The 25895-nt window shown below is 34.9% G+C and overlaps 3 protein-coding genes across 4 annotated transcripts; 2 read left to right on the forward strand and 1 right to left on the reverse strand.

Annotated features, from left to right (window-relative positions):
* The first annotated feature begins 604 nt into the window (after positions 1 to 604).
* On the forward strand, positions 605 to 3761 carry LOC132169006 (putative disease resistance RPP13-like protein 3). Its single transcript, XM_059580095.1, has 2 exons — positions 605 to 3321; positions 3532 to 3761. The coding sequence occupies exon 1, from the start codon at positions 605 to 607 to the stop codon at positions 3275 to 3277; it is 2673 nt and encodes an 890-aa protein (XP_059436078.1). The 3' UTR covers positions 3278 to 3321; positions 3532 to 3761.
* A 69-nt stretch (positions 3762 to 3830) lies between these two features.
* Positions 3831 to 6339, reverse strand: LOC132172165 (peroxygenase 2-like). Its single transcript, XM_059583615.1, has 6 exons — positions 6128 to 6339; positions 5890 to 6039; positions 4786 to 4871; positions 4602 to 4696; positions 4332 to 4457; positions 3831 to 4139 (listed from the first exon to the last, which is right to left on the reverse strand). The coding sequence occupies exons 1-6, from the start codon at positions 6252 to 6254 to the stop codon at positions 3983 to 3985; spliced, it is 741 nt and encodes a 246-aa protein (XP_059439598.1). The 5' UTR covers positions 6255 to 6339; the 3' UTR covers positions 3831 to 3982.
* A 12948-nt stretch (positions 6340 to 19287) lies between these two features.
* On the forward strand, positions 19288 to 24950 carry LOC132171645 (protein PHR1-LIKE 1). 2 transcript variants are annotated; one of them, XM_059583020.1, is made up of 9 exons: positions 19289 to 19491; positions 20633 to 20721; positions 20814 to 21374; positions 21991 to 22150; positions 22267 to 22343; positions 22443 to 22482; positions 22800 to 22857; positions 23587 to 23656; positions 24231 to 24950. In XM_059583020.1, exons 3-9 carry the CDS (start codon positions 20859 to 20861, stop codon positions 24624 to 24626), a joined length of 1317 nt encoding a protein of 438 aa, XP_059439003.1. In that variant the 5' UTR covers positions 19289 to 19491; positions 20633 to 20721; positions 20814 to 20858; the 3' UTR covers positions 24627 to 24950. The 2 variants fall into 2 exon arrangements, with proteins under 2 accessions (XP_059439002.1, XP_059439003.1); XM_059583019.1 differs by having other exon boundaries at positions 19288 to 19491; positions 20633 to 21374.
* Positions 24951 to 25895: the final 945 nt, after the last annotated feature.

Consider the following 25895-nt stretch of genomic DNA (forward strand, 5'->3'; position numbering starts at 1 on the left):
TTGATTTTGTTTTAAAAAACTGCAGTATCTATAACTATTTTATTTTAGTCTTCACTTCATAATTTCCCAATCATCACAACTTCATCATCGTAGTCAAAAGGAAGAGACAAAAAAGGATGGTGAGCGGAAAAAGCACTATTTTTTTATTTTTTTATTTTATAGGGAATCCATGTTGAAATGGCCAAGAAATAAAAAAACACAAGGATGTTGACTATAAAGAAAGCAACGACTTCTTATGGTAAGAGAAAAACTTTCCTCGTTAAGGAGTGGGGATCGAGCTACTTTCCTCTTCACCATCTTTTGAACTCTGCATTCCTTCTTCTCTTTCCCTACCCACCAACCCCAGCTTTCCCCCAATCAACCGAAAATTGCTTCACTCTAGACTGTCCATGTCTTTCCAATAACCAAATTGAGCAACCCTTTCTTCACATTCCTGAGGGTCTCTTTCCTTCCCTCTTATTTCTTTTTCTCCTTAATTATCACTACCATCTGCAACCAAGAAACAGTAAACACCAAATTCAGTGAGAGAGAGAGAGACAAACTGTTTGTTAGCAGCTTTCCAACATTTCTAGCAGATTTAAGGGAGGGAGTATTACAAGGAAATATGGCCGACTATGTTGTTAATTTCCTCGTAGAGTACTTGTCCCAGAAACTCGAAAAGGAAGTAAATTTCTTTGGTGGAGTGCAGGGTCAAGTCAAGTCACTCCATAGGGAGCTTAGGCTTACAAATATCTTCCTGGAGAGCTCTGTGGGGAAACGGAATGAGCATCCAATAGTGAAGGAGGTAGTCGGACAGATCAGGGAGGTGGCTTACGAGGCTGAGGATGTTATTGATATGTATATCCTCAAGGTTGCAAAGCACAGGAATCGAAGCCTAGTGGAGAGGATATTTCTTAGCCCCTCGCACGCAATAATGCTTCGGGACGTTCGAAATAAGATTGCAGGCATCGAGAATGAAATCAATAAAATCTACAACAACAGAGAAAAGTATGGCATTGAAAGAGCCACCAAGAGTATAGATGCAGCGGCGGCAGCGGCGACGGAGGCACTACACAAGCGTAGGAGAGAAGTTGAGGAAGATGATGTGGTGGGCTTCGTTGATGACTCATCGACACTGGTGAAGCAACTTACTGAAGGGGGTCGTGAGTTTGACGTTATTTCGATTATTGGCATGGGCGGGTTGGGGAAGACAACTCTTGCCAAGAAAATCTACAACAACGTTGGCGTCAAGAGGCACTTTGAGTGCCGTGCATGGGTGTATGTATCTCAAGATTTTAGAATTAAAGAGCTCTTGCTTAAAATTTTGAAACAGATGAAAATATTAGAACTGCAAAGGATATTAGAAGAAGAATTGGGTATAAAAATATCAGATCTGTGGAGGACACTAGAAGGCATGGGTGTAGAAAAATTAAAAGAGCACTTGTTCAAATGCTTGCAAGGAAAAAGTTACCTAATAGTCATGGACGACATTTGGAAAACTGAATTATGGGATGAGGCAAGAACTGCTTTTCCTGATGATCGGAATGGAAGTAGAATATTGATCACCAGCCGCATAAAAGAAGTAGCTTCACATGCAAGCCCTACTCCTCCCTACTTTCTCCGATTTCTTGACAAAGACGAAAGTTGGGAACTCTTTAGTAAGAAAGTGTTACGGGGAAGAACATGTCCTCCCGAGTTAGAAACTCTAGGGAGAAAAATCGCAGATGATTGTCGTGGCTTACCACTTTCCATTGTGGTTTTAGGGGGCCTTTTAGCAAATAGAGAGAAGACATCCCGAGAATGGTCCAAATTAATTGGCCATGTAAATTGGTACCTTACTGAGGCTAATCCAATCTGCAAAGACATTTTGGCCTTAAGCTACACCAACCTACCTCGACGCTTGCAACCATGCTTTTTGTATTTTGGTGTGTACCCGGAAGACTTTGAGATCCCTGTAAGGCAATTGATCCACCTATGGACAGCTGAGGGATTCATACAGCACACAGGCAACAGAAGCGTAGAGAATGTTGCCGAAGACTACTTGGAGGAGGTCATTGATCGAAGCTTGATCCAAGTGAGTAGGAGGGCGACAGATGGAGGTGTAAAGAAATGTCGTATTCATGATCTTCTGCGAGACCTCTGCATATCCGAGAGTAAGGAAGACAAATTTCTTGAGCTACTTAGAGCCGGTAACCTTTCATTCCCCATCAAACCTCGTAGACTATCCTTCCATGGTGATGGTAGTTTTCCTGTATACAATGTCCTAAACTTCTTTGATCCTCCGTGTGCTCGTTCTTTGTTGTTCTTTGGCGATGTCGGAGATAGAGACTTGAACTTGTTTGTCAAAAACTTCGAGTTGATTCGGGTGCTTAATTTGGAGTGTATAGTACTCCACTCCATTCCCAAAAGCATTGAAACAATGATCCACTTGAGGTACTTGAGGATTGAATTATCTGCGTCAGCAAGTTTTTTTCTTGATTCCCTTCGTAACCTTAGGAATCTAGAAACACTTGTCATGGAGCGTGGACATCTTGCATTTGATTGTCCAGTAAGCAGCGTAAATGGGATATTTATGCTGCAGAGTTTAAGGAATCTGTATCTGGAAGTGCTCCGGCTGTTGCCTTACCATTTGGATGAAGTTCTATGGAACCTCCAAGTCCTTTCCACTTCAATATCTTGGTATGATGAAGAGCAAGCTTTTTCTGTCGCACTGGACAAGTTTCCTTGTGTTAGGGAACTAACTATACGATTTATTCACAAATACAATAAATTTAATTTTGAAGAAGACGAAAAAGCAGTAGAATTGTTGGAAGGCCTTCACCAGTTAGGTTGTCTTCAAAAATTGAAAATCGAGGAATTCCCAATACTTCCTAATGATTTGATTTCATTTCCATTGACAATCACTCAACTAACCTTAAGAGATGTTGGGTTAGCAGAAGGTGGGGGCATGACAGTGCTGGGAAAGCTTCCCAATCTTCGGATACTTAAAATAAAATGGTGTGACGATATTAATAATCTGCACTTCTTTGGGGATTCATTTCCTAGACTCGAAGTCCTTAAATTGCGAAGGTTGGATTACTTTGAAGAATGGAAACAAGAGGAAGGTGCAATGCCATGCCTTAGATATTTGGTTATCAGCGAATGCAGTAATTTGACCATACTCCCTCCGGAACTTTGGAGTTTGACTAGCTTGCAAAAGGTGGAGGTGTTAACCGCCAACCCAGAATTGGAACAGATGCTTCAAGAATTGCAGAGGACGGTTAGCTGTAAGCTAGTGATCCGTTCAGGTTATTTCTGATTACTGATTCGTGGGTTCAAGTAATGATATCATCCACTTTGCAGGTATACTGTTCTTTCTCTTTTCATTTCTATTCTCACTTTTAACATTTGCTGCACCTAATTGTAAATATGTAGTCCTTTGATCTTTTCGTTGTTGAAAACAATATATATAATATTCTTTTTGTAAATAAATTCATCAATTTAATTAATTATGTGATTCTGACTTTGGTTTGATAAGGCTGGAGTTGTCTGTTTACGTCCCCTGTTTTTCAGCATATGTAGGATTCTGCTACAAGAAGGAGAAGAGACACCAAATAGAGCTAATTAAGAATCATCATTGTTATGTTCTTGAGGCTTTGGTGAGACTCCATTTCCACCTTGTTCGCATTGTGTGTGTTTGGTGCTTTTGTTTGATCCAAATAACGTTTTTGTGTGTGCAAGAATCAATGGTTGGAATTTTATATAAGGACAAATTTTAGTTAATTTATTTAATTGCAGCTCTAGGAATTGGAAAAACTCTATATTATTTTAGTTCATTTATTCTTCACTGCTATGATAAAAGGCAAATAAACCACCCCTTAATTAGGCAAAGCACTTCTGACCTAACAAAAGAAAGGAATACAAGCATATCTATTCCTCAATCTTCAAAGAAATGTATATGTTCCAATGTTCCAATAACCAACACAAAGATGCTTGCATTGCATGTCGTCTTATAATTGGAGCATCATGCCACCTTGCCAATAGGAGGGCTCTTTTGAACCTTGGCACAATATTCAAACAAGCTTCCATCAAAGCAACGCCTCACAGCTTCTTTAGCTAAGAAACCTTCTTCATCTTTTGCAAGAACATAAAGAACTCCCCATTCTAGTTTACTTGCAATCCTGAAACAATATATAAGCAGAGATTAATTAACTACACGTTTTAGAAGGTTTCTTCGTGTGCGTGTTAAATTACCACTTATATATTCTAAAAGCTTAACCATATAGAAAATAATTGGTTTAATAATTTAATTAATATTTTAAAACGCAGTGAATCAAGGAGAAAGAAAGAGAGAGAGAGAGAGAGAGAGAGACCAGCCAAAGAAATCAAATGTGTTACGGTTAGCCTCAGTCATGTGCCAGAGCTCCCGTAGTGTAAGTTTGTCAGGAAGTGTACGAGCATATTTACTGAACATGTTCTCAAGATGTGCAGGGATGAACCTGCAATCAAATTGGGGACATTTTAGGGTTTATTAGGTAGCTCTATATAAATTTGATGAGATAAACAAGATGCATTAAACTAATACTATATTTGCAATTTGGAAAGGACCTAGAAAATGTCAATTGGGTGTTCATATATCTCACCTTCCCTCTGTATCGTAAGTCCCTGAATCACTTCCGTGCTTTGCCCTATGTATGTTGTGTATGTATATTGGGAAGTAAGCTGATGGTATCCATGTCTGCAAGAGATCAAGAACACTCAAAATTATCACCTTAATTTGCCCTTAAATCAGACAAATATATATATTCTAAGTCACTACAAACTTACAGGTGAAGTAGCATAGCTCATTGATACATGCACCAAAATCATCAACACGAAGGAAACAATCATATTGAAACCAATCGCACGAAATCCTGTAAAACACTTCTCAAAATTTTACCAAACAGGCCGAGTCATTTGCCCCCGAGTGAGGCAAGAAAATACAATTATTGGCTTAAAAAGTATCACAAACTTCATTTTGTTTTCATGTGTTAGAGATTATAACAAATCAGAAGAGCAAAATTGGCTTGGGAAAGAAATTAATTACCTTGCCGTGTGAAGAAGATTAAATAAATGGTTTGGTCAAGCGAAGACACTAGCAAGTTGGTTGCTAGTTTAGAATAAAAATGAGATACATTATGGGGCAGAAACCAAGGATTGAAGCTTACAGGTTGTGGAAAAAACTGGCAAAATTATAGTTGACTGCTCTTAAGATATAATTTGGAAAGCAACTGTATTTTTAAAATTTGTTTCAAGATGCTATTACCTGCAAAGAAAATAAATATTAGAAGATAATATATAGCTAGCGCATAGGAAATGGCAGCGGATTCTAATGGATAAGGATCGACAGCAATTAGCAATTTGAATTGCTAACAATTTTGGCACTCATATGGAACCTACCTAATCAAATAAATTTTGGGCTATTCAGCTATTTATCCTGATAGGTGGGTTTCATACTTTCATGAGTTTTCTCATATTAATTGTCTAAATTACTAACAATTCGAGCAGTTAATTGTTGTGGATCCCAATCTGACTCTAATCTTCGAACATAGTAAATGGCAACAACTCTAATGAATTAGGATCGGCATCAATTAGCTGTCTGAATTGATAGTAATTTGAGCACTCATATAAAACTCATCTCTCCAAATAAATTTTTGGCTGTCTCACCACCTATCTTAGCAGGTGAGTCCCATATAAGTTTTTTCACGTTAGCTGCCCAAATTACTAGCAATTCGAACAACTAATTATTGCAAATCCTAATCCCAACTCTAATCTTTGAACATAATGTTTACTATTGCCAAGTCCAAGCATGTGTATGATAGTTTATAAGAAAGTATCAACTGTTCCTATGAAGATCTGACACAAATGTATGCATAACACACATTTTGTTACCTTTATACGTTTCCCAAGGGTAGATGATACCATCGTTGTTTTGGTCAAAGAAAGCAACATGCTGCTGAAGCACAGACATGTTGTGGTGGTTGTGGCCCCACGTGCCATTTACATTTTCTGTATCTGGCGCAGCCAGAGCTCGAGGCAAGTCTGAAGAAGAAGAAATACACTTCAAAATCAATATGAAAAGAGATGGATTAAGAAGAAAAGTGAAAAAGGAAAAAGAAGAGAAGATTACAGGGCTTGGGGAGCTTAGGCTCCAAATCAGCTCGGACCTTCCTTTCTGCAGTAATGGGTGCCTTCTCAGCGACCGTTGCCATGGCTTCCTTTGACATGGCTTCCTTTGACGCTTGATCTGTTGCCATCTCTCTTTCTCTCTCTCTCTAAACTCTACAAGGGAGTTTTACACTCTCTCATCTACACGCCTTCCAAATTTATAGCAAAGCGTTGAGACAGAGACACAACAAACTCCCCAACTGACTCGCCGGCCTGGTCGCTGGTCGCCGGCCGATTAGGTTGGGGATTCATATTTGCGGGACATGCATGTTGACGCTGCCAGCTAGCTGCTCGCTGCTCGCTGCATTCGTAGTACGACCAACATCCTTGCCACAGGGTATATACCATGGCAGATATTACAATAAATAAATTCACAATTCATCATAATAATCTAAAATTATTATTTTAGATGAATAATAACACCAAAATGTATAATAGAAATTTTACAATAATGAAAATATGGGAAATGGATCTCACTCTTTAAAGAGATTTCAACTAAAAAAAAAAAAAAAAAAAAATCTCTTACAGATACAAAAATAGATTTCAACTTTATGTCATATATATCATAACACTTTTTTCAAACAATAAATAAAAAAACATTCTCAAAACACATTAACAAAATCAGAGTATATATATTTTTTAAAAAATGGGTAAATGTCGTGATCACTACAGGAGCTTCTATATATATATTTTTTTTTCTTTTTTTCTAATTTTAACTTCTTAAGTTTGTCCCGGGTTTGAAATAGGTCATTCCGTACGTGTGTTTTCCGTCAAACAAAGCAATGTCTGTGATAATATTTTTTAATTTTATTAAAAATAAAATATTTTTTTAAAAATAAAAATAAAAAATAGAATCCAATGAGAGCACCCCATGACGGGGGTGGCTCACGGGCAACACTAGAGGTGGCCCCCAAGGAGAGGGGGGTAGGGCACCCACTGTTGGTCACCCCTTGGGTTTCTTTTTAAAATAGGTTATTTTAATTATTTTATTTGTTTTTAATGAAATTGAAGAATTATTACTTTAATTTGATATGACAAAAATAAAGATGTGGACTAACAGATATTGTTTTATAGGGTAGAAAATACACAGAAGAACCCATCTTAAATCCCCAACAAACATAAGAAGTTACAAGCCCAAAAAAAGATAATAATAATAATAATAAGCTCAAGAAAATATTACAAATACCTCATCTATTCAAAAATTTATCATACTTTTAACCCCCCCCCCAAAAAAAGAAAGAAACTTTGAAGGACAATATAGGGATAACCTCTTTTTTCTTTTTTTTCTTTTTTTAATTTTAGGGAAAACCTTACAAGTGCATATTGCATATCTACAAAAAAGGACAAAGTTTTTTTTCAAACTGGGTTGAAGGAATTTCCTTTAACCTAATATATAAAAGTGATATGTGTACCTTTTTTTTACTAATATGTGAGATGCACATGAGTTTTTAATAAAATGTATTCCAACTTTGTCATCACTATTAAAAAAATATGTGTTTCTCACATGTTATGAAATACATATCACTTTTATATACTAGTTTAGAGGAAATTTTTACAACTCAACTTAAAAGAAAACTTCGTCCCTACAAAAATAGAGAAACTTTGATTTTGGGCCAACAGGCATCCCAATTGTAGAATGATTGACATGTAAACATGATTTCAAGATAAATACTGTGGAGTGTGGAGTGTGTACATCCCATGACCATTTCCAATTTTTCCACAAAAGCATAAACGTCCAAAACACATGTATATTTTTCCAAAAAAGAAATAATTTCCGCTTTGAAAAAATTTCCAAAAAAAAATAACGTTAAAACATTAACAATTTTTGGTAGTTTCGGAGGACATGGTCTGTATTAAAAGTTTGAAAAAAACATTGTTAATAAAGTGATAGTTTGAATAGAGTACATAGACTTTCCATTTTTTTAAATAATAATAAAATTGTTTGCACAATTAATCACACATGATTTATATTATGTTAATCTGAGTAAATTCATATTCCTTAACTAAATAAATATTGTGTCAATTAATTATTGAAATCTCTGGACAAAATAACACATATTGGATATGACTATCTCCAAGAACCCAGCAAAAGTCATCTCAAGACCAGACCAAAATTGACTGAAGCCCAACCCAAAACTCCTCTCCCACTCTCTTCACAAATCCAAAATTGATAAAAGAAAGGGGTGTGAAAGTTCGGAACAACACTCGTTTAAAGCTGTAGAGTCATTTTCAGCCTAAGGGATAAGGGAGGCAATTAGCAAAGTCTTCCTTAAAAGCAGAGAAAATGGTGACATTTGATAGAAAAATGATATATAATTGGAATGATAAGGAAGTAATTGTCGTATCGTGAAGTTGCATGAAAGTTGTATAAAAGTTTATTAGATACTATTACTCGAAAAGAGAAAATAGAAGCCAAAAGGGTACATAAGCTCTATTTATTAAAAACTTAGTTTTCGTGCAAACAACTCAAGTACAAAAGATTTCTAAAAACACAAAAACAATTTTTACTTTCATATCACATTATAACATTTTTTTAAAAACAAAAAAAATAAAATATATTCCCAAAAAAATTAACAAACAAAGCAGTGAATTTAAAAAAAAATAAATAAAAAAAAAAAAAAAAAAAGAAACGGAGATTAGTTACCTTAAACGTTCTCTTTTTGAAAATGTGATTTTAAGAACTTTTTGTTACGGAATTCTCAAACTATGGCCCCGTTTGTTTCGACATAAAATATTTTTGGTATTTGGTGCGGCCGCAAATTATAGTCAAACTAAAAATATTTTCAATTTAACTAAAAAATACTTCTTTAATTTGGAAAATAATTTTTTGTTTTTAAATTTCGTAAATAATTTGTTGAGTTTTAGTTTTTTCTTCTCAAACCGCCGGACCTCTATCGGGCCTCTCCTGGACAATAGACCTCCATTGGACCACTGTCGGACCTCAACTTGACCACTGGCAAGCCTCTACCGAATCACCACCAAACCTCCACCAGACCAAACCACCCCTAGGCCTATGTTGGACCACTACTAGACCACAGTCAGGCCAACTCTGGACCATAGCCAGGCCACAGACAGACCACCGTTAGACCACCACCAAACCAGAATCGGGCCACCGCCAGACTACCATCGAACCACTTCCAGGCCACCATAGGGCCTCCACCAAACCACCGCCAAACCTCTATGGAGCCCCCGCTGGAACTCAAAAATTTAGGTTAATTTTGTAATTATTTTCTATTAATATTTTTATGTTATGAACAAAAATTGATTTTTATAGGTTAATATAATTAAATAAAAATATAAAACATATTTGTGTTTTTCCGTACGTGCCAGATAGCCGAAATTGTTTTTAGCAAAAAATATTTTACATCGAAACAAACAGAATCTAAAAATTAATTGAATATTCTTTATCGATGACTGAGAGAAAATTGTAGAAAAGCCAAATGTACGATTAACTTACCAACTGATTACTTCATGGAACTAAAGCTGAAATTTCTAGAGTAGTTTCAAAACTATTTAATATAATTACTCAAACATCTTGTAGCTATAAATAACAATTCTTAGGTGACAAAGATTGAAAGTTGGGGAATATACTTTTGGAATTTCCTCTCCAAAACAAATAAGGAATGCAGATAGAATTTACAATTGTTGTTTAAATTACTAGCAATTTAGGTAGTTAATTATTATAAAGAACATATGTGGGTTTCAATTGTCCAAAAAAAAAAATTGGGCTGCACAACAACTTATTCGGGCAGCTAGGTTCTATATAGACTCTATCAAAATAACTGTCTAACCAAAAACCAAAAGAGATCCAACACATCTATCTCTTATCTATTTTTTGTCAATTTCTTTTGCAAATTTACAATTGAATTTGTACAACTCACATGTAGATCCCATAAATTCAATAGTAGATTTGTCCATCTTTTGTAGTTTTTCAAAAGATTAGTTACTTAAAGGGTTCTCTATTTGAAAATGTGATTCTAAGAACTTTTTGTTACAAAATTCTCAAACTAAAAAATTAATGGGATGTTGTTTATTAGGGATAGAGAGAAAATTTGTACTGATAGAAATAAAGTGTACGTTTAGCTTATCAACTGATTACTTCATGGAGCTAAAGAAGAAACTTCTATGGTAGCTTCAAAACTATTTTATTTTTTATTTTATTTTTTCTATTCCAACTATTTAATATAATTACTCAAACATCTTGTAGCTATAAATAACAAATCTTAGGTAATAAAGATTGAAACTTGGGGAATATACCTTTGGAATTTCCTCTCCAAAACGAGTAAATAATGCGGATTAGTTGTTTAAATTATTAGTAATTAGGTAGCTCTTGTAAGAGAATCTATGTGGATTTCAATTTTCTAAAAAAACTACACACCCACCTATGCGGGGATTGGGATCCCCTCTAATTACTTAAAATTGGATAATCTCATGTTACGAAATTGTGGCCCTTCATTTTAAATTTAATGGTCTATAAAATGCTCGGATCCAGCTTACATGTTGTTATTAAAATAACAGCATATATGTTGTAGTGTAAGCAACGATCAAAATTGAATCTCTCAAAATCTTTCTTCATTTTCTCTTTCCTATTAAAAGCTTCTCGAAGTAAGTCAACTTTGAGATTCAATCTTAACCGTTGCTTACACTACAGCATATTAAAATAACAGCATATAAGCTAGATCCTAAAATGCAGCTGCTTTTGGGTTCTACATGGAACATCTCACAATAAATGTCTAACCAAAAATAAAAAACACATTAATAAAAGAGAAATGCTGAGTCAATAAGTTCTTCACATTTGGCCCATATTTTTCTATAAATTCAATAGATCAACCATTAGATTTGTGGGGTGCACCATTAACTTATATGGAGTCTGCATAAGTCCAAAAATCCAATGGCTGATTGTAAGAGAATATGGGCTAAATATGATAAAAATATTAACCTATTTCTCTAAAAGAAAAATAGTAGTGAATTTTAAACCCAAAAAATATATTAAAAAAAAAACTTTCGAAGATTGGTTACTTAAGGGAAACACTAGGTATTTCTCCTGGTTCTAAATAGATATTATTTTCTAAAAATCAGGTGAGAGAAATATGGGCTAGTTTTATTTTTTTTAGACAATAATATCCACCTATGACAAAAAAAAATACCTAGTATTCCTCATTACTTAAAAGTGTTCCCTGTTTGAAAATGTGATTTTAAGAACTTTTTGTTACGAAATTCTCATACTAAAAATTAATGGGATGTTCTTTATTAGGTAAGGAGAGCAATTTTGTAGAAAAAAAAAAGAAAAAAGGTACGTTTAACTTATCAACTGATTACTTCATATAACTAACGCAGAAACTTCTAGAGTAGCTTCAAAACTAATTAATATAATTACTCAAAACATCTTGGAGCTATAAATAACAAATCTTAGGTGACAAATGTTGAAACTTGGGGAATATACTTTTGGAATTTCCTCTCCAAAACGAGTAAGGAATGCGGATTTTGGAAGGAAGGCCATGGATTTTTAAAGGCAACTTGTTCTTGGTTGCAGATTTTGATGGATCATCTCCACCAAATCAAATGGCTTTTGACTCGGAGACATTCTGGATCCGAATGCTACACTTGCCTTTGGCGTGCATGGGCAGAGATATGGGGTTCAAGTTAGGATCCACCGTGGGAAAAGTGGAGGAGGTAACTATGAATGAAGAAGGCATTGGGTGGGGCAAGTACCTACAAGTTAGAATCAGAATTAACATTATGAAACCGTTAGCGCAGGGACGTATCTTAAATCCCCAACAAACATGAGAAGTTACAAGCCCAAAAAAAGATAATAATAATAATAATAATAAGCTCAAGAAAATATTACAAATAGCTCATCTATTCAAAAATTTATCATACTTTAACCCAAAAGGAAAAAAATAATAATAAATTTTTTTTTTAAAAAAAAAAATTAATTTTAGGGAAAACCTTACAAGTGCATATTACATACCTCCCTTAACATGTACATCTCATATGTTAAGGGACACATGTCACTTTTATATTCTAGGTTAGAAAAATTCTTCTAACCCAGTTTGGAAGAAAACTTTGTCATTTTTTTAATGAGATATGCTAAAATCTAATAAAAACCTCATATTTTGTCGACAAAGTTTTCCTTCAAACTGGGTTGGAGGAATTTTCTTTAACTTAGTATATAAAAGTGACATGTGTCCCTTAACATATGAGATGCACATGTTTTTTTTAATAGCGAGGATAAAGTTGGAATACATTTTATTAAAAACTCATATGCATCTCACATATTATTAAAAAGAGATTTGCTAGAATCTAATAAAAACTTCATATTTTGCCCATAAAAGTCCATGTAGCAAGATACCACATCATCTTCTTTTTGTTTTCTCTTTTTCCCTCCACAAAAAAATGATGTGGCATCTTGTCACATGGACTTTTATGGGATTTACATGTGAGTTTTACAAATTCAATTGTAAATTTACAGAAGAAATTGACAAAAAATAGATAAGAGATAGATGTGTCAGATCTCTTTTGGTTTTTGGCTAGACAGTTATTTTGAGAGAGTCTATATAGAACCTAGCTGCCCAAATAAGTTGTTGTGCAGCCCAAATTTTTTTTGAACAATCGAAACCCACATATGTTCTTTATAATAATTAACTGTCTAAATTGCTAGTAATTTAAACAACAATTGTAAATTCTATCTGCATTCCTTATTTTTTTTTGGAGAGGAAATTGCAAAAGTATATTCCCCAACTTTCAATCTTTGTCACCTAAGATTTGTTATTTATAGCTACAGGATGTTTGAGTAATTATATTAAATGGTTTGGAAGCTACTCTAGAAATTTCAGCTTTAGTTCCATGAAGTAATCAGTTGGTAAGTATTAGATCAGATAAAGATGAAGCATTACAAGCAGTCCAAACTCTCAAAGCATATACACTCCAAGCAAAAGACAAACACTAAGAAGAAGAACTTCATCAAACATCAAAGTCTTAGATATTTGAGTACAAATAAGTTTCTGTTTTATTGTTAATAACTATGCATTGTTTCATTATAAATAAAAATACTCTGCCATACGGTTATGAAGGCAGAAAACATAAACACAAAATCCTTTAGTCAGTTAATCGTAGGTTTTTTTTTTTCTACAATTTTCTCTCTATCATCGATAAAGAATGCTCAATTAATTTTTCGCTAAAAACAATTTCAGCTATTTGACACGTACGGAAAAACACAAATATGTTATATATTTTTATTTAATTATATTAACCTATAAAAATCAATTTTTGTTCATAACATAAAAATATTAATAGAAAATAATTACAAAATTAACCTAAACCTTTGAGTTCCAACGGGGGCTTGACGGTGGCTCAACAAAGGTTTGGCAGTGGTTTGGCGGAGGCCCTATGGTGGCCTGGAAGTCGTCTGATGGTAGTTTGGTGGTGGCCCGACTGTGGTTTGGTGGTGGTCTAATGGTGGTCCGTTTGTGGCCTGGCTATGGTCAAGAGTTGGCCTGACTGTGGTCTAGTACTGATTCAACATAGGCCTAGGGGTGGTCTAGTGGAGGTTTGGTGGTTATAACATCCCACCCCAATAACACACAATATTGTCCGCTTTTGGCTCCCCCAAATCAGACTTCCCAGGAGGTCACCCATCTTAGTACTACTCCAGCAGAAGCACGCTTAACTGCAGAGTTCTGATGGGATCATTATCATCACGGCTTTAAAACGTGTTGTTGTCATTAAGGGTATAGTATACATTTAAGCACATCCTCATCTCCATATCCAGGCGATGTGGGCCGTCACAATCACCCCCTCTTAGGACCCAGTGTCCTCGCTAGCGACTCTCATGGGATTAGCCCATTCTTGGCGTCCGCCCCAGCGAGCGCCCACTAGCGACCTTTATGGGCTTGTGCACGCTCCCCCCATCTCAGGCTGAGCAATGGCTCTGATACCATATATAACATCTCACCCCAATAACACACAATATTGTCTGCTTTTGGCTCCCCAAATCAGACTTCCCAGGAAGTCACCCATCCTAGTACTACTCCAGCAGCCAGCAGAAGTACGCTTACCTGCGGAGTTCTGATGGGATTCTTACCATCACGGCTTTAAAACGCGTTGTTATCATTAAGGGCGTAGTATACATTTAAGCACATCCTCTTCTCCATACCCAGGCGATGTAAGACGTCACAGTGGTGATCCAGTAGAGGCCTGCCAGTGGTCGAGTGGAGGTTCGACGGTGGTCCAGTAGACGTCTGTCATCTGGTAGAGGCTCGATAGAGGTCTGGCGGTTTGAGAAGAAAAAACTCAAACTCAACAAATTATTTCGAAATTTAAAAACAATTTTTTTTTTCCAAAATTAAAGAAGTATTTTTTAGTTAAACTGAAAATATTTTCGGTTTGACTATAATTTGCAATCGCACCAATTACCAAAAATATGAAAAATATTTTTAGAAAAAAAATATTTTATGTCCAAACAAACGGAGTCTTAGTTTGAGAATTTCGTAACAAAAGGCTCTTAAAATCACATTTTCAAAAAGAGAACGTTTAATGTAACTAATCTCTGGGTTTTTTTTTTTTTTTTTTTTTAATTTATTTATTTTTATTTAGGGTTTAAAATTCACTGCTTTGTTTAATAATAATTTTTTGGGGAATATTTTTTATTTTTTGTTTTTTAAAAAAGGTTATAGTGTGATATGAAAGTAAAAATTGTTTTCAGGTTTTTAGAAGTCTTTTGTATTTGAGTTGTTTGCACGAAAACTAAGTTTTTAATAAATAGCACTTATGTACCCTTTTGGCTTCTATTTTCTCTTTTCGAGTAATATTATCTAATAAACTTTTATACAACTTCATAATACCACAATAAGAATAACTTCTATATGGTCTGTGCACAAAACAGGAGTTTTGTGTAAATCATTCAGTAGTTGCCACGTCAACTAGAACACTCTAAGAAAAAATAAACATCTACACCTAATTATATCAGATTTTATTAATTTTTTTTTATAAAATAAATGTAGAGGATGGCAGAGGGAGGTGGGGGCAGTTCGCCGCCACATCCATTGGCCGGGGGTGGCCGCGAACAGCCCCTAGTGACCTGGGGGGTGGCAGCGAGCCACTCCCTATGGCCAACGAGCCAACCCGGCCACCCCAGGCAATCCGGAGGCAGCCGCATGGCCTCCCCTAGGCTCTAGGGAGGCCGCGCAGCCACCCCACGGCCACCCATGCCGGCAAAGTGAGAGAGAGATAGAGGTCCAACTGGACAGTGGGCAGAGGAGTCTGGGCGTGGGCGGTGGTTCGATTCGATCGGCAGAGGCTGGTGGCGGTTGGCGAAAGCTGACGGTGGCTAAATGGCTGTGTGGGGAATTCATCCTATACTTTGCAAACATGCATTTTTCTTGCAATTTTCTAAAGTAGATGATGTATTAGATGCTGAGTGGTTTGCACAAAAGTTGGCTTTTGTGAAACGACCACTCACCAGCTGCCCACTACGACAATTACTTCCTTATCATCCCAATTATATAACATTTTTCTATCAAATGTCACCATTTTCTCTGCTTTTAAGGAAGACTTAGCTAATTGCCTTCCTTATCCCTTAGGCTGAAAAGGACTCTACAGCTTTAAACGCGTGTTGTTCCGAACTTTCACACCCCTTTCTTTTATCAATTTTGGATTTGTGAAGATAGTGGGAGGGGAGTTTTGGGATAGGCTTCAGTCAATTTTGGTCTGGTTTTGAGATGACTTTCGCTGGGTTCTTGGAGATAGTCATATCCAATGTGTTTTTTTGTCCAGATTTCAATAATTTAATTGACACAATATTTATTTAGATAAGGAATATGAATTTACTCAGATTAACATAATATAAATCCTGTGTGATTAATTGTGCAAACAATTTTATTATTATTTAAAAAAAAAATAGAAAGTCTAGGTACTCTCTTCAAACTATCACTTTATTAACAATGTTTTTTCAAACTTTTACTGCAGACAATGTCCTCTAAAACTATTAAAAATTGTTAATGTCTGACTACTATTTTATTTTTTTTCTTTAAGAAAAAAGGGAAATTTTTTCTAAGCGGAAATTTTTTCTTTTTTAGAAAAATATATATGTGTTTTGGACGTTTATGCTTTTGTGGAAAAATTGGAAATGGTCATGGCCGGGATGCACACTCCACACTCGGTATTTATCTTGAAATCATGTTTACATGTCAACCATTCTACAATTGGGATGCCCGCTGGCCCAAAGTCAAAGTTTCTCTATCTTTGTAGGACAAAGTTTTACTTTAAAATAGGTTAGAGGAATTTTTTTTAAATTGGGTTGGAGGAATATTTTTCAACCTAGTATATAAAAGTGACATATATTCTTTTCTTTAATAATATATGAGATGCACATAAGTTATTAAAAAAATATATGCATCTCACATGTTAAAGGACACTTATCACTTTTATATACTAAGTTACAAGAAATTCTCTTAACCCAATTTAGAAGAAAACTTTGTCCCTACGAAGATGGAGGAAATTCCTCCAACCACACATGCACTCCCCCTGCCCACCAGTGGCTTGAAATCTTCTTCATGGGTCTTGATTCCCACGCTCTCCTCCTCCATGAGATTAAACTTCTCCCACATCTTAGTTACGTCCTCCGTCATGTCCCCCATGTCCAGATTTCCTACCACCTTGCTGCCCCAGACAAAAGAATCCTGTTCACCGCCTCTCACCCTTGTTTCTGGATAGAGGAAAGCCGCTTCACCACTAGGTTTCGTAGAGAGACCTAGAGAGAAGATCTTCATATGAGAGATCCCTCGAACCTTATTCTAAAATGAAGAAGAAGAAATATTAATAGGATGTTCTTTATTAGGTAAGGAGAGCAATTTTGTAGTAAAAAAAAAAAAAGGTACGTTTAACTTATCAACTGATTACTTCGTATAACTAACGCAGAAACTTCAAGAATAGCTTCAAAACTAATTAATATAATTACTCAAAACATCTTGGAGCTACAAATAACAAATCTTAGGTGACAAAGGTTGAAACTTCGGCAATATACTTTTGGAATTTCCTCTCCAAAACGAGTAAGGAATGCGAATGTGATTCGTTGCAATTAGTTGTTAAAATTATTAGTAATTTGGGTTGTTATTGTAAGAGAATCTATGTATACTGTCCAAAAAAATTTGTACTGCACAACCATTTATCCAGCAACTAGGTTTCACATGAGCTTTCTCACAACAGCTTCCCAAAGAAAAACAGAAACAAAACCCCCAAAACAAATACCTATTTGGATAGCTGAATTTCATATGGACACTCTCACAATAGCTGTTCAAACAAAAACAAGAAAGCACCCCAAAAACACATTAATAAACAAAGCCGTAAATTATTTTTTTTAGAAAAGAAAAAAAAAAACTTTTAAGATTAGTTACTTAAGAGTAATTTTATTTAAGGGTGTACAAGCAAGCGGTTACTAACCGCCTAATAACCACTAACCGCATAATTGTTTTTGTAGGCTTGAAAAAAACTGCTAACCGCCTACTCTTATATATAATGTATGTATCATATATAAAACAATAATAATAATATACAAAATGATGTTAGTTTGGTGCGTTTAATATAGAGTTTTATTTCTGTTTGAGTTTAATGAAATTGATATTTTTTTAATAAAAAATTATTCTTGAGCTTTGTTATTTTTGAAAGCATTGTAATTATTTAAAAAAGGCTCAAAACCATATAATATAGGACATAAATTTCCTTCAAACCAATCTAAAAGAAATATCCTCCAACCCATTTAAAATATTGCCGAGTGTCTATAAACATTTTTAAATATTTATGGATTTTGAAACTTTCCACGAATATGAATAATGAATTTCAATCCATAATTACTATTACCATAATTATTGGCCTTAATTAGATACTATTTATTAACTTTTACCATATTAGAACCTTAAATATTTTTTTAGAAAAAAACCTTTGTTGTACAATTATTAATTGAGGCCTTAATTAGACACTATTAATTATTAATGTTTTACCATATTAGAGCCTTAAAATATTTTTTTAGAAAGAATCTCTACTTTACAATTATTAATCGGGGCCTTAATTAGATACTATTTATTATGTTTTTACCATATTAAAGGCTTAAAAACAAATTTTAAAAGAAATATTTATTGTATAATTATTAGTTGGCGGCCTTATTTAATAGGGGGCCCTAGGCGACCGCCTACTTTAGCCAGCCCTAGTCCTCTCAACCAAAAACTCAATTTCGATGCACTAAATGTTATGGGGAACCACTCCGGTCAAATAGACTTTGGAGGGATGAAAGTGATATATAACATTACTAGTTACTTAAAAGGTATTATAGTATAATTTAAATGATTAAATTTATTCATTCCTATTAGCTTGAGTTTTTTAGATAAGTAATGATTTAACATAGTATTTGAGTTCAAATATATTTCTATTAGCTTAAGTTTTTAGGATAAATGATATTGTAACAAATAGTTCTTTTATTTGAAATTGTGATTTTAATAACTTCTGTTAAACTAGAAATAAATGGGATCTTCTTTACGAGGGATAGAGAGAAATTTTGTAGTGAAAAAAAAAAAGGGATCATCAACTGATTACTTCGTGGAACTAAAGTTGAAACTTCTATAGTAGCTTCAAAACTATTTAATATAATTAAAAAATTATGTGCTGGTTACATAATCAAAACATACACGACAGCTTTTTATAGATTGAACCTAAGAAATTTTCTTCCATCGAATGGATAAGAAATTTCTGTCCTTTTTCTCCATTGGAAGAAGCAACAAGAATTTGACCGAAGTAATGGGATTAAGCCGAGAAACACCCAAGTGGACTTTGTAAACATAAAACGTACACAACAAGACAAAAAGGTTTTTAGGGTTTAGCCTAGTTGGCATGGACCCCACCACCAAGCATTGTATGAACCTTTGGAAAACTAATAAAGCCAACAATCCCACCAATTTAAAACACTTGTTTTATAAGTCAACATCATCGATGACTCATCAAAGCCAACGAATAGCAGCCAACCGAATCAGCGGTCCACAATCAAAGGCAAGTGTATCAGATGCAGCATATCATCTCCCTTGCTTATCAATCATAGATTGGAGAAGCAACTAAAGCCAACTCAACTCGAGTACGTTTCTCCTTGTTTGGGAGAGAGAGAGAGAGACAGAAGAGAGAGATTGTTGAAGTCAAGGAGACTAGCAAAAGCCCATTATCTCTATCTCATATCCGTGCAGTACCAGAATCTTTCGCTGTTGGCTGCTATTCTCTATCCTTTCTTTGCGTTCGTTTCGACTCCAGCCGCCTCTGAGCAGTGAGTTTCGGTCCAATTCCGAGATTGTAAGTTTCAATATTGAATTTTTATCATTTCTCCTTAGATTCCTCGATACCCACTTCGAGTTTTTTAGTTTTCTATGTATGTTTATGATTATCTTGTGTATAATCTGCAATACCCAATTCATTTTTTTTTGGGGGGGAATTTTATCTAAAAAGTTTTTTCTTTGTGGGGTTCTTTTTCTGAAACGAGTTGCCTTGGATTTTGACATATGAGTTTCATAATATTTGTTGTTGTATATCTAAATTTTGCTGTGTGCTTTGGTTTTTGTTTTTGTTTTTGATGTATTTTTGTTGCCTTAAGCGAGACTTCGTTGATTGGGTGTTTTGGGTTTGATTGGTCCGGGTCCTGTCTTAGTGGGATTGTGGTTTGGATGGGGAGACGTCATGATCATGTTTTAAGGTTTTTAATGGTTGGATTACAATATGGGTTTCAGCTAGTACTCGATGTCTCCTTGTCTTTTATAGTGCTAGATACAAAATCGAGCTTTTGATGATGAGTCGATGAACTACTTCAGGTGTTAAGCAACTGATTCTTGGTTTTCAGAAAAATATTTAAATTTGGAGTAAAACCGCAGAACCCAAAAAGCAATAAGTTTTTTATGCTATATTTTTTTTACGTGTCCACACAAGAGATGATGGGTAATTCAAACTACTTACCTTCGCTTCATAAAGCTCATTTTGAATTTTCAAAAATTCAAAAAGCTCACTGGTTGATTCTTAGTTGAAAGTTAATTTTTGCTTCTTTTATTTATTTATTTTTTTTCTTAACTTATTTATGTAATTAAAATGTCATTAAGACTCATTTTGAATTTTCAGATATTTTTTTTATAAGTAATCGATAATTATCACTTTCAGATATTTTATGCATGTCGTTTGAAATTTTGAGTCTGATTTCATAGGAGCTCTGAATATTTGAAATTTTTTTTGCTCAAAGTTACCTTTTCACCCATTTCCTAGCTTTATAAATGGATTGTTAAAAGATTTAAATTCTTTGAATTGTGAAGCCTTGTGTATGACGCGACATGTTATTTCTTGAAGTGTGATAAATATTTTCCTCTATCAAGCTCTTCTCAGCGTTGGGCCATTTTGATTGTGTGGTGTTATACTTTTGTTGATGGTTTTCTGCATCATTTTCTTCTCACAGACACTAGAAGTGCCCTGGAGTGGTAGCAAGAAATGGATTAAGAAGCTATATTACTGGGCTTGTCATTCCAATTTTTTTGGCAGCAAATAGTAAGTTTATAGTCAGGGTTGAGTATCTGACAGTGGTTGGCACTCTCAAAGCATCAACAATGATGAACATGCACCCTGCTTTATCTGTTCAGAGATCAGGTGCAAAGCAGCTCAGTAGCTTGGGGGCGTCTGGATCTATGTCTTCATCTTTTCCAGTTCTCCCCCCCCTTGTTGAAGACAAGTATACCATTTATCCAGCAGATTCTTTTCAGGTTACCTCAGAAAGGGAACCGATGACTAATTCCATTCCCGCACGGGCTCCTGCATTAGTTTCGAACAGCAGTATTGATGGGCACTTATTTACTTTCCCTCCTGGATTTTCCAATGATGTTCATTTTTCTCCAGTTTCACCACATGGACGGAATTCCCAAAATTCTCCATTCATTTCCCAGTCGTCAGCTGAGGGAGCATTGATTAATCACCATGGTGGAAATCAGGATATTTCCTGGCCTACAGATTCACTTGAGGATTTCCTCAATTTTCCTCAAAATGCCCCTGTTCAGAATGGTCAGGTGGAAAGCGGTACTGGTGTCATAACATCTGAGGACCACGCTAGGAGAAATGATTGGCAGTGGGTTGATGGATTAATCTCTGAGATGGATCCAGATTGGAATGAGCTTCCCAATGTTAATGTAGCAGATCCTGAGCCAAAGGTTTGTTCCTCAAGTCAATCTGATAGTTGTACATACTTGCCTTGATGTCAGGCTAACACGTTAAATTACTTGGTGCATGTGGAGCAAATTTATTCTTGAATTCTCCTTGCTGTCTGATCCCTATGAAGTGCCTTGTACATTAGCAGATGATCCACTTATATCAATTGGATCTGAAACTTTGAAATCATGTGTATCTTTTCATTTCTTCTTTGCTTAGTGACTTGATATTTTATATTTAATATCTTTTAGTGTTTCTTAGACTATTTGAGACTCTGTTTCTTATCAGCAGCTTTTGTTACTAGATGCTCAAAGGAATTGGTAGTCACTGGCATGTGCATAAAAGCTTATTAAAATTTGACAAGTGTAAAATATATGAATAAAAATATGGTACACCCTTTGAATATTTCTGCATATTGTTTCGATCACATTGAGCCCAAAAATATGAAACATGGTAAGTGTTATCTTTTTCTTTTTTTTTTTCTTGTTTAACATGTCATTAGAAAGAAACTTTTTATTGTCATGTATTTTCATTTTTTTTTTTCTGGTTTCTCTCATTTACTCTAGAAAATTAACAAAGGATCTGTTGCATTAACCATCTTCTGATATCTTGATGCAGCAACTGCAGATCCATCAGCAGCAGCCTGTACCATCTGGAGAATTTCATGGTGTCACTAATACATTGTCCAATCCACCCCCTGCAAAGTCACGGATGCGTTGGACACCCGAACTGCATGAGGCCTTCGTGGAAGCTGTCAATCAGCTTGGTGGTAGTGAACGTGCGTAACCTCATTTTTCATGTTCGAAATTTTATTCCAGTAGGGCCTGAGAAATCATGAGGTTTCGATTAGGGCTTGACTGAATCATTGGGTTTCTTTTTGATGTTAATATACAGGAGCTACTCCAAAGGGTGTCAAAAATCTCATGAATGTTGAAAGCCTGACCATCTATCACGTGAAAAGCCACCTGCAGGTGCACTTAAAAATTTTACCTTATTTTATATCTTTTCCCTTGTAGAAGCGAGTTCTTTACTGCCTTGAATCAGCTGGATTTTATTTTTTCTTTTGTCAGAAATATAGAACAGCCAGAGACAAACCAGAGTCATCAGAAGGTAATTATAGTCGCCTCATTTCTAATCTTTGCATGTCTAAGGCATGTTTAACCTCCAAAGGCTTGCTAACTTTCTAAATCTTTATTCAAAATTTGTGGTGCAAGACATTTTACCCCCTTGGCAGAACTAAGTAGCCGATGTATGCCTTTGCTTATGTCATGCTCCCTTCCTATCTTGTTGAGTTATAGGATGGTGTGGAAGAATACAATGCACCATTTATTTTGATCATCTTATTTTTCTTTCCAGGGTTCTCAATACATAAAAACAGACTGCTGTAAGATGATTAGTTGAAACTGTTCTTTTTCTTTTCTTTCCAGGAACTTCTGAGAAAAAATCAACTCCTATTGAAGAAGTGAAATCTGTAGACCTAAAAGCGTAAGTTGTTGATTGTACCTAGAATTCCGGATTGTATTCATACTATTGTCTATGTGTACTTCTAATTTGTTTTTTTGGAATGTATAGTTTGTTGCTTTCCTATTTGTGGTATATTAATTAATTAAATTATGTCACTAAAACTAAAACTTTTTTTTTTTTTTTTAAGTAAAAAAAAACACTTAAAACTAATTTTATTTTTTAAAAAAAATAAAAAAAGGATGTGAAAATTTAAAAAAATTTCATTTTTTTCTTAAAGAAAGATAATTATTATTTTTTTCTTTTTTCAATATGAGGTGATCATCAGACTGTATTAAAAAAAATTTATTGGAGTATTTTTTCTTATTGAAAAAAATTTAAGGTCAATGTTTTTTTTTTTTCGGCTTTGAGGGGACGTTGTCAATTTTTTTGTAGTTTATGGGGGACACTGTCCCAATTGAAAGTTTGGGAAAGATATAATCAGGTAGTTTGAGAGAGAAGAAAGAAGTGGGTTTGGGGTGTTATGTTGACTTTTTCCTAAATTATTTTGGGTTACAACTTACAAGTGACACGTTCTTTTTTTAGTTCAACAGGAATGCCTCACTTTCCAGATGAGGCTCTTTAGAAATTGGATCCATTATGCAGTTGTAGCTCTCCAAAAGCTTCCTAGAAATGTTTTATTTGGTTTGTTTGTGTGCTGTCATGCTGAATTTAGGCTGAAATCGCACTTTGTACTTTTGATTTTGATCACAGGAGTATGGGAATCACTGAAGCATTGCGGTTGCAGATGGAACTTCAGAAGCGGCTTCATGAACAACTGGAGGTAGGCAATTGATAGCAGAACTTCACTTTCTCTTACTTTAGTTTATCTGAAAAAGAGTCATGCTATAATCCTATGCGAAGTGTCGATATATTTTCTTCCTAATACGATTGAAATCTGGTGTTGAAGATCCTCTTTGGATATTCACACTGTCAAGCATTCATAGTCCATATAAAAAACTCTTTGTATTCTCAATGGTCTGCTGAGCTTTTTCCTGCCTTGAGATCGTTACTCTCTTTTTTCCACTTGGCTGAGAATGCTGGTTTCAGAAGTGTATTTTTAGTTTGATTCTTTGCAAAAGTTGAATTATGATGGTTTATACTATGAAGTCAAATTCAGTTGCTAATTCAATTCACCAATATATTATTTCTTGTAGAGGAGGGTATCAGTTACACCCTTCTCATGTCTTATTGCATTTATTTTTTGTGTTAATCTTTCGATTATGTTACCATATGATTTTCTAACAACTACATTCAATCGTTATTTTATTTTTTCATTTTAAATTCTTGTTTGGCCTTGGTTGTAGTAATTTTTATATTTTTATATGTTCTGATATGTAGTTGCTATGTTCCCACAGATTCAAAGAAAGTTGCAATTGCAAATTGAAGAACAAGGGCAGTATCTTCAGGTTATGTTTGAGCAACAGAGAAAGATGGAAGATGACAGGATGAAGGCCGCCGCATCTAACCCAGATGATCCTTCTGCTCCACCATCAAATGTGGTGCTTCCATCCCCTGCTGATGACAAATCAGTAACCTCGAAACCGGCTCAAGATAAGACCAGACCTGGAACTAGTAATGCCAACACCATAGCTGGAGACGGTTCCTGGGACATGATTATGCAACAGAAGGCACATGAAGCCAGAAGCACTGAGGATCGGGGACCAGGTGACAGTGTCTCTAATGCTCCACCGACAAAACGAGCAAGAGCAGACCAAACTGCAACATCATCAACTAAATCTGCAACTGATTGAAATCTTATTTTATACCATGGCATTTTGCTTCCCCACTGGATGACAGGGTAGGCCTTGATAGAGGGTTTATATGTGCAGTAGGATGAAATATGCCATTAGAAACCAGGAGATATTTTTGGAGCTTAAGGCATTATTCTAGATGTAAATCACATGTTTTCTTCATTTAGGTGGAGTTTTGATGATCTAGCCTTCTGGAATCCTGTTTTATATCCTTGGTTAGGGGCTAAAGGCGTTGGAAAATGGCACTTCCAAAAGATGGATTAGCTGTATATATATTTATCCCCCCCCCAAAAAAAAATTGTATATATGCCTGTGGGTTGGTCATTTACAGGCACTTTTAGGAGTATAATGCGGTGTTGCATCCTTTTACCTAACCCTGATAATTGTTATGTCAATTTCTGCCTGTCTCAAGAAGGTAAGTGTGCATATGGAATAATGTTATAAGGAGGAGCGTCTCCTTGGTTCTCTTGAATGTGATGTGTTTTTTAAAATCACTAATAAATCAAAATTTCATAATGATCATCGCAAATTCAATGATGACTTTAAAAGTCACATTGCACTTGGAAGAACTTAAGAAAGATTTTAGTCCTTATAGCATTGCTTGTGTATATAATGTTCATATCATGCATTACTTCTACGGAGTGCACACTTTATCTCGGCTTCTATTTTTCTTTTTTGGGTATAATGGATTGTAAAACTACCTTAAAACGTAAATAATTTATTATAATAGTATTACATGTGTATTTTAGTATTTATACCTACATTGAAAAAATGAAGCATAAAAAACAATATTATCATATTTTGTATAATTACTATGTTTTTGTTCTTGTCGTTCTTTACCTCTCTCCATTATTTTTATTATATCTTTTAATTTTAATTTTTTTTTTCATAACATCATCTTGGAATTCCCCTATCTATTATTTATGTCATTCATCATCTTCTTATAATGACGTGTATAACGGTTCTATATGAGATTTCTTATTTTCTATTCATCAATTGAATAATTAGAGCTTTTTAATTTTACAAACCCCACGTAGGCACGTACAACTAACAACAATCCATTTAAAGACAACAATTGCATTGTTTTATCATAGAAATGGTTAACCCTTTTTCCTTTGCTCAAATAATAAAAATATATAAAATGTTAAAGAAATTACAAATGGAAAAAAATGCTTGGAAGGTTGTCAGGGTATGACTAACAATTTTTTATATGACTCTCGAGCTTGATACAAATTCAACACAAAATTAGTAGATTATGTCTAAGGAGTT

Source organism: Corylus avellana, chromosome ca2, assembly GCF_901000735.1.
Source record: "Corylus avellana chromosome ca2, CavTom2PMs-1.0".
NCBI lineage: Eukaryota > Viridiplantae > Streptophyta > Magnoliopsida > Fagales > Betulaceae > Corylus > Corylus avellana.

What these genes read in the sequence shown, in the direction of transcription:
- LOC132171645 (XM_059583019.1), top strand. Translation starts at nt 20,781, where the DNA reads ATGATGAACATGCACCCTGCTTTATCTGTTCAGAGATCAGGTGCAAAG. An exon ending in TCAGCTTGGTGGTAGTGAAC is followed by an intron (nt 22,151 to 22,266) that starts GTGCGTAACCTC and finishes GTTAATATACAG; the next exon opens with GAGCTACTCCAAAGGGTGTC. An exon ending in ACGTGAAAAGCCACCTGCAG is followed by an intron (nt 22,344 to 22,442) that starts GTGCACTTAAAA and finishes TTCTTTTGTCAG; the next exon opens with AAATATAGAACAGCCAGAGA.
- LOC132169006 (XM_059580095.1), top strand. Translation starts at nt 605, where the DNA reads ATGGCCGACTATGTTGTTAATTTCCTCGTAGAGTACTTGTCCCAGAAA.
- LOC132172165 (XM_059583615.1), bottom strand. Translation starts at nt 6,254, where the DNA reads ATGGCAACAGATCAAGCGTCAAAGGAAGCCATGTCAAAGGAAGCCATG. An exon ending in CCCTTGGGAAACGTATAAAG is followed by an intron (nt 4,872 to 5,889) that starts GTAACAAAATGT and finishes AGTGTTTTACAG; the next exon opens with GATTTCGTGCGATTGGTTTC. An exon ending in ACATTTGATTTCTTTGGCTG is followed by an intron (nt 4,140 to 4,331) that starts GTCTCTCTCTCT and finishes ATATTGTTTCAG; the next exon opens with GATTGCAAGTAAACTAGAAT.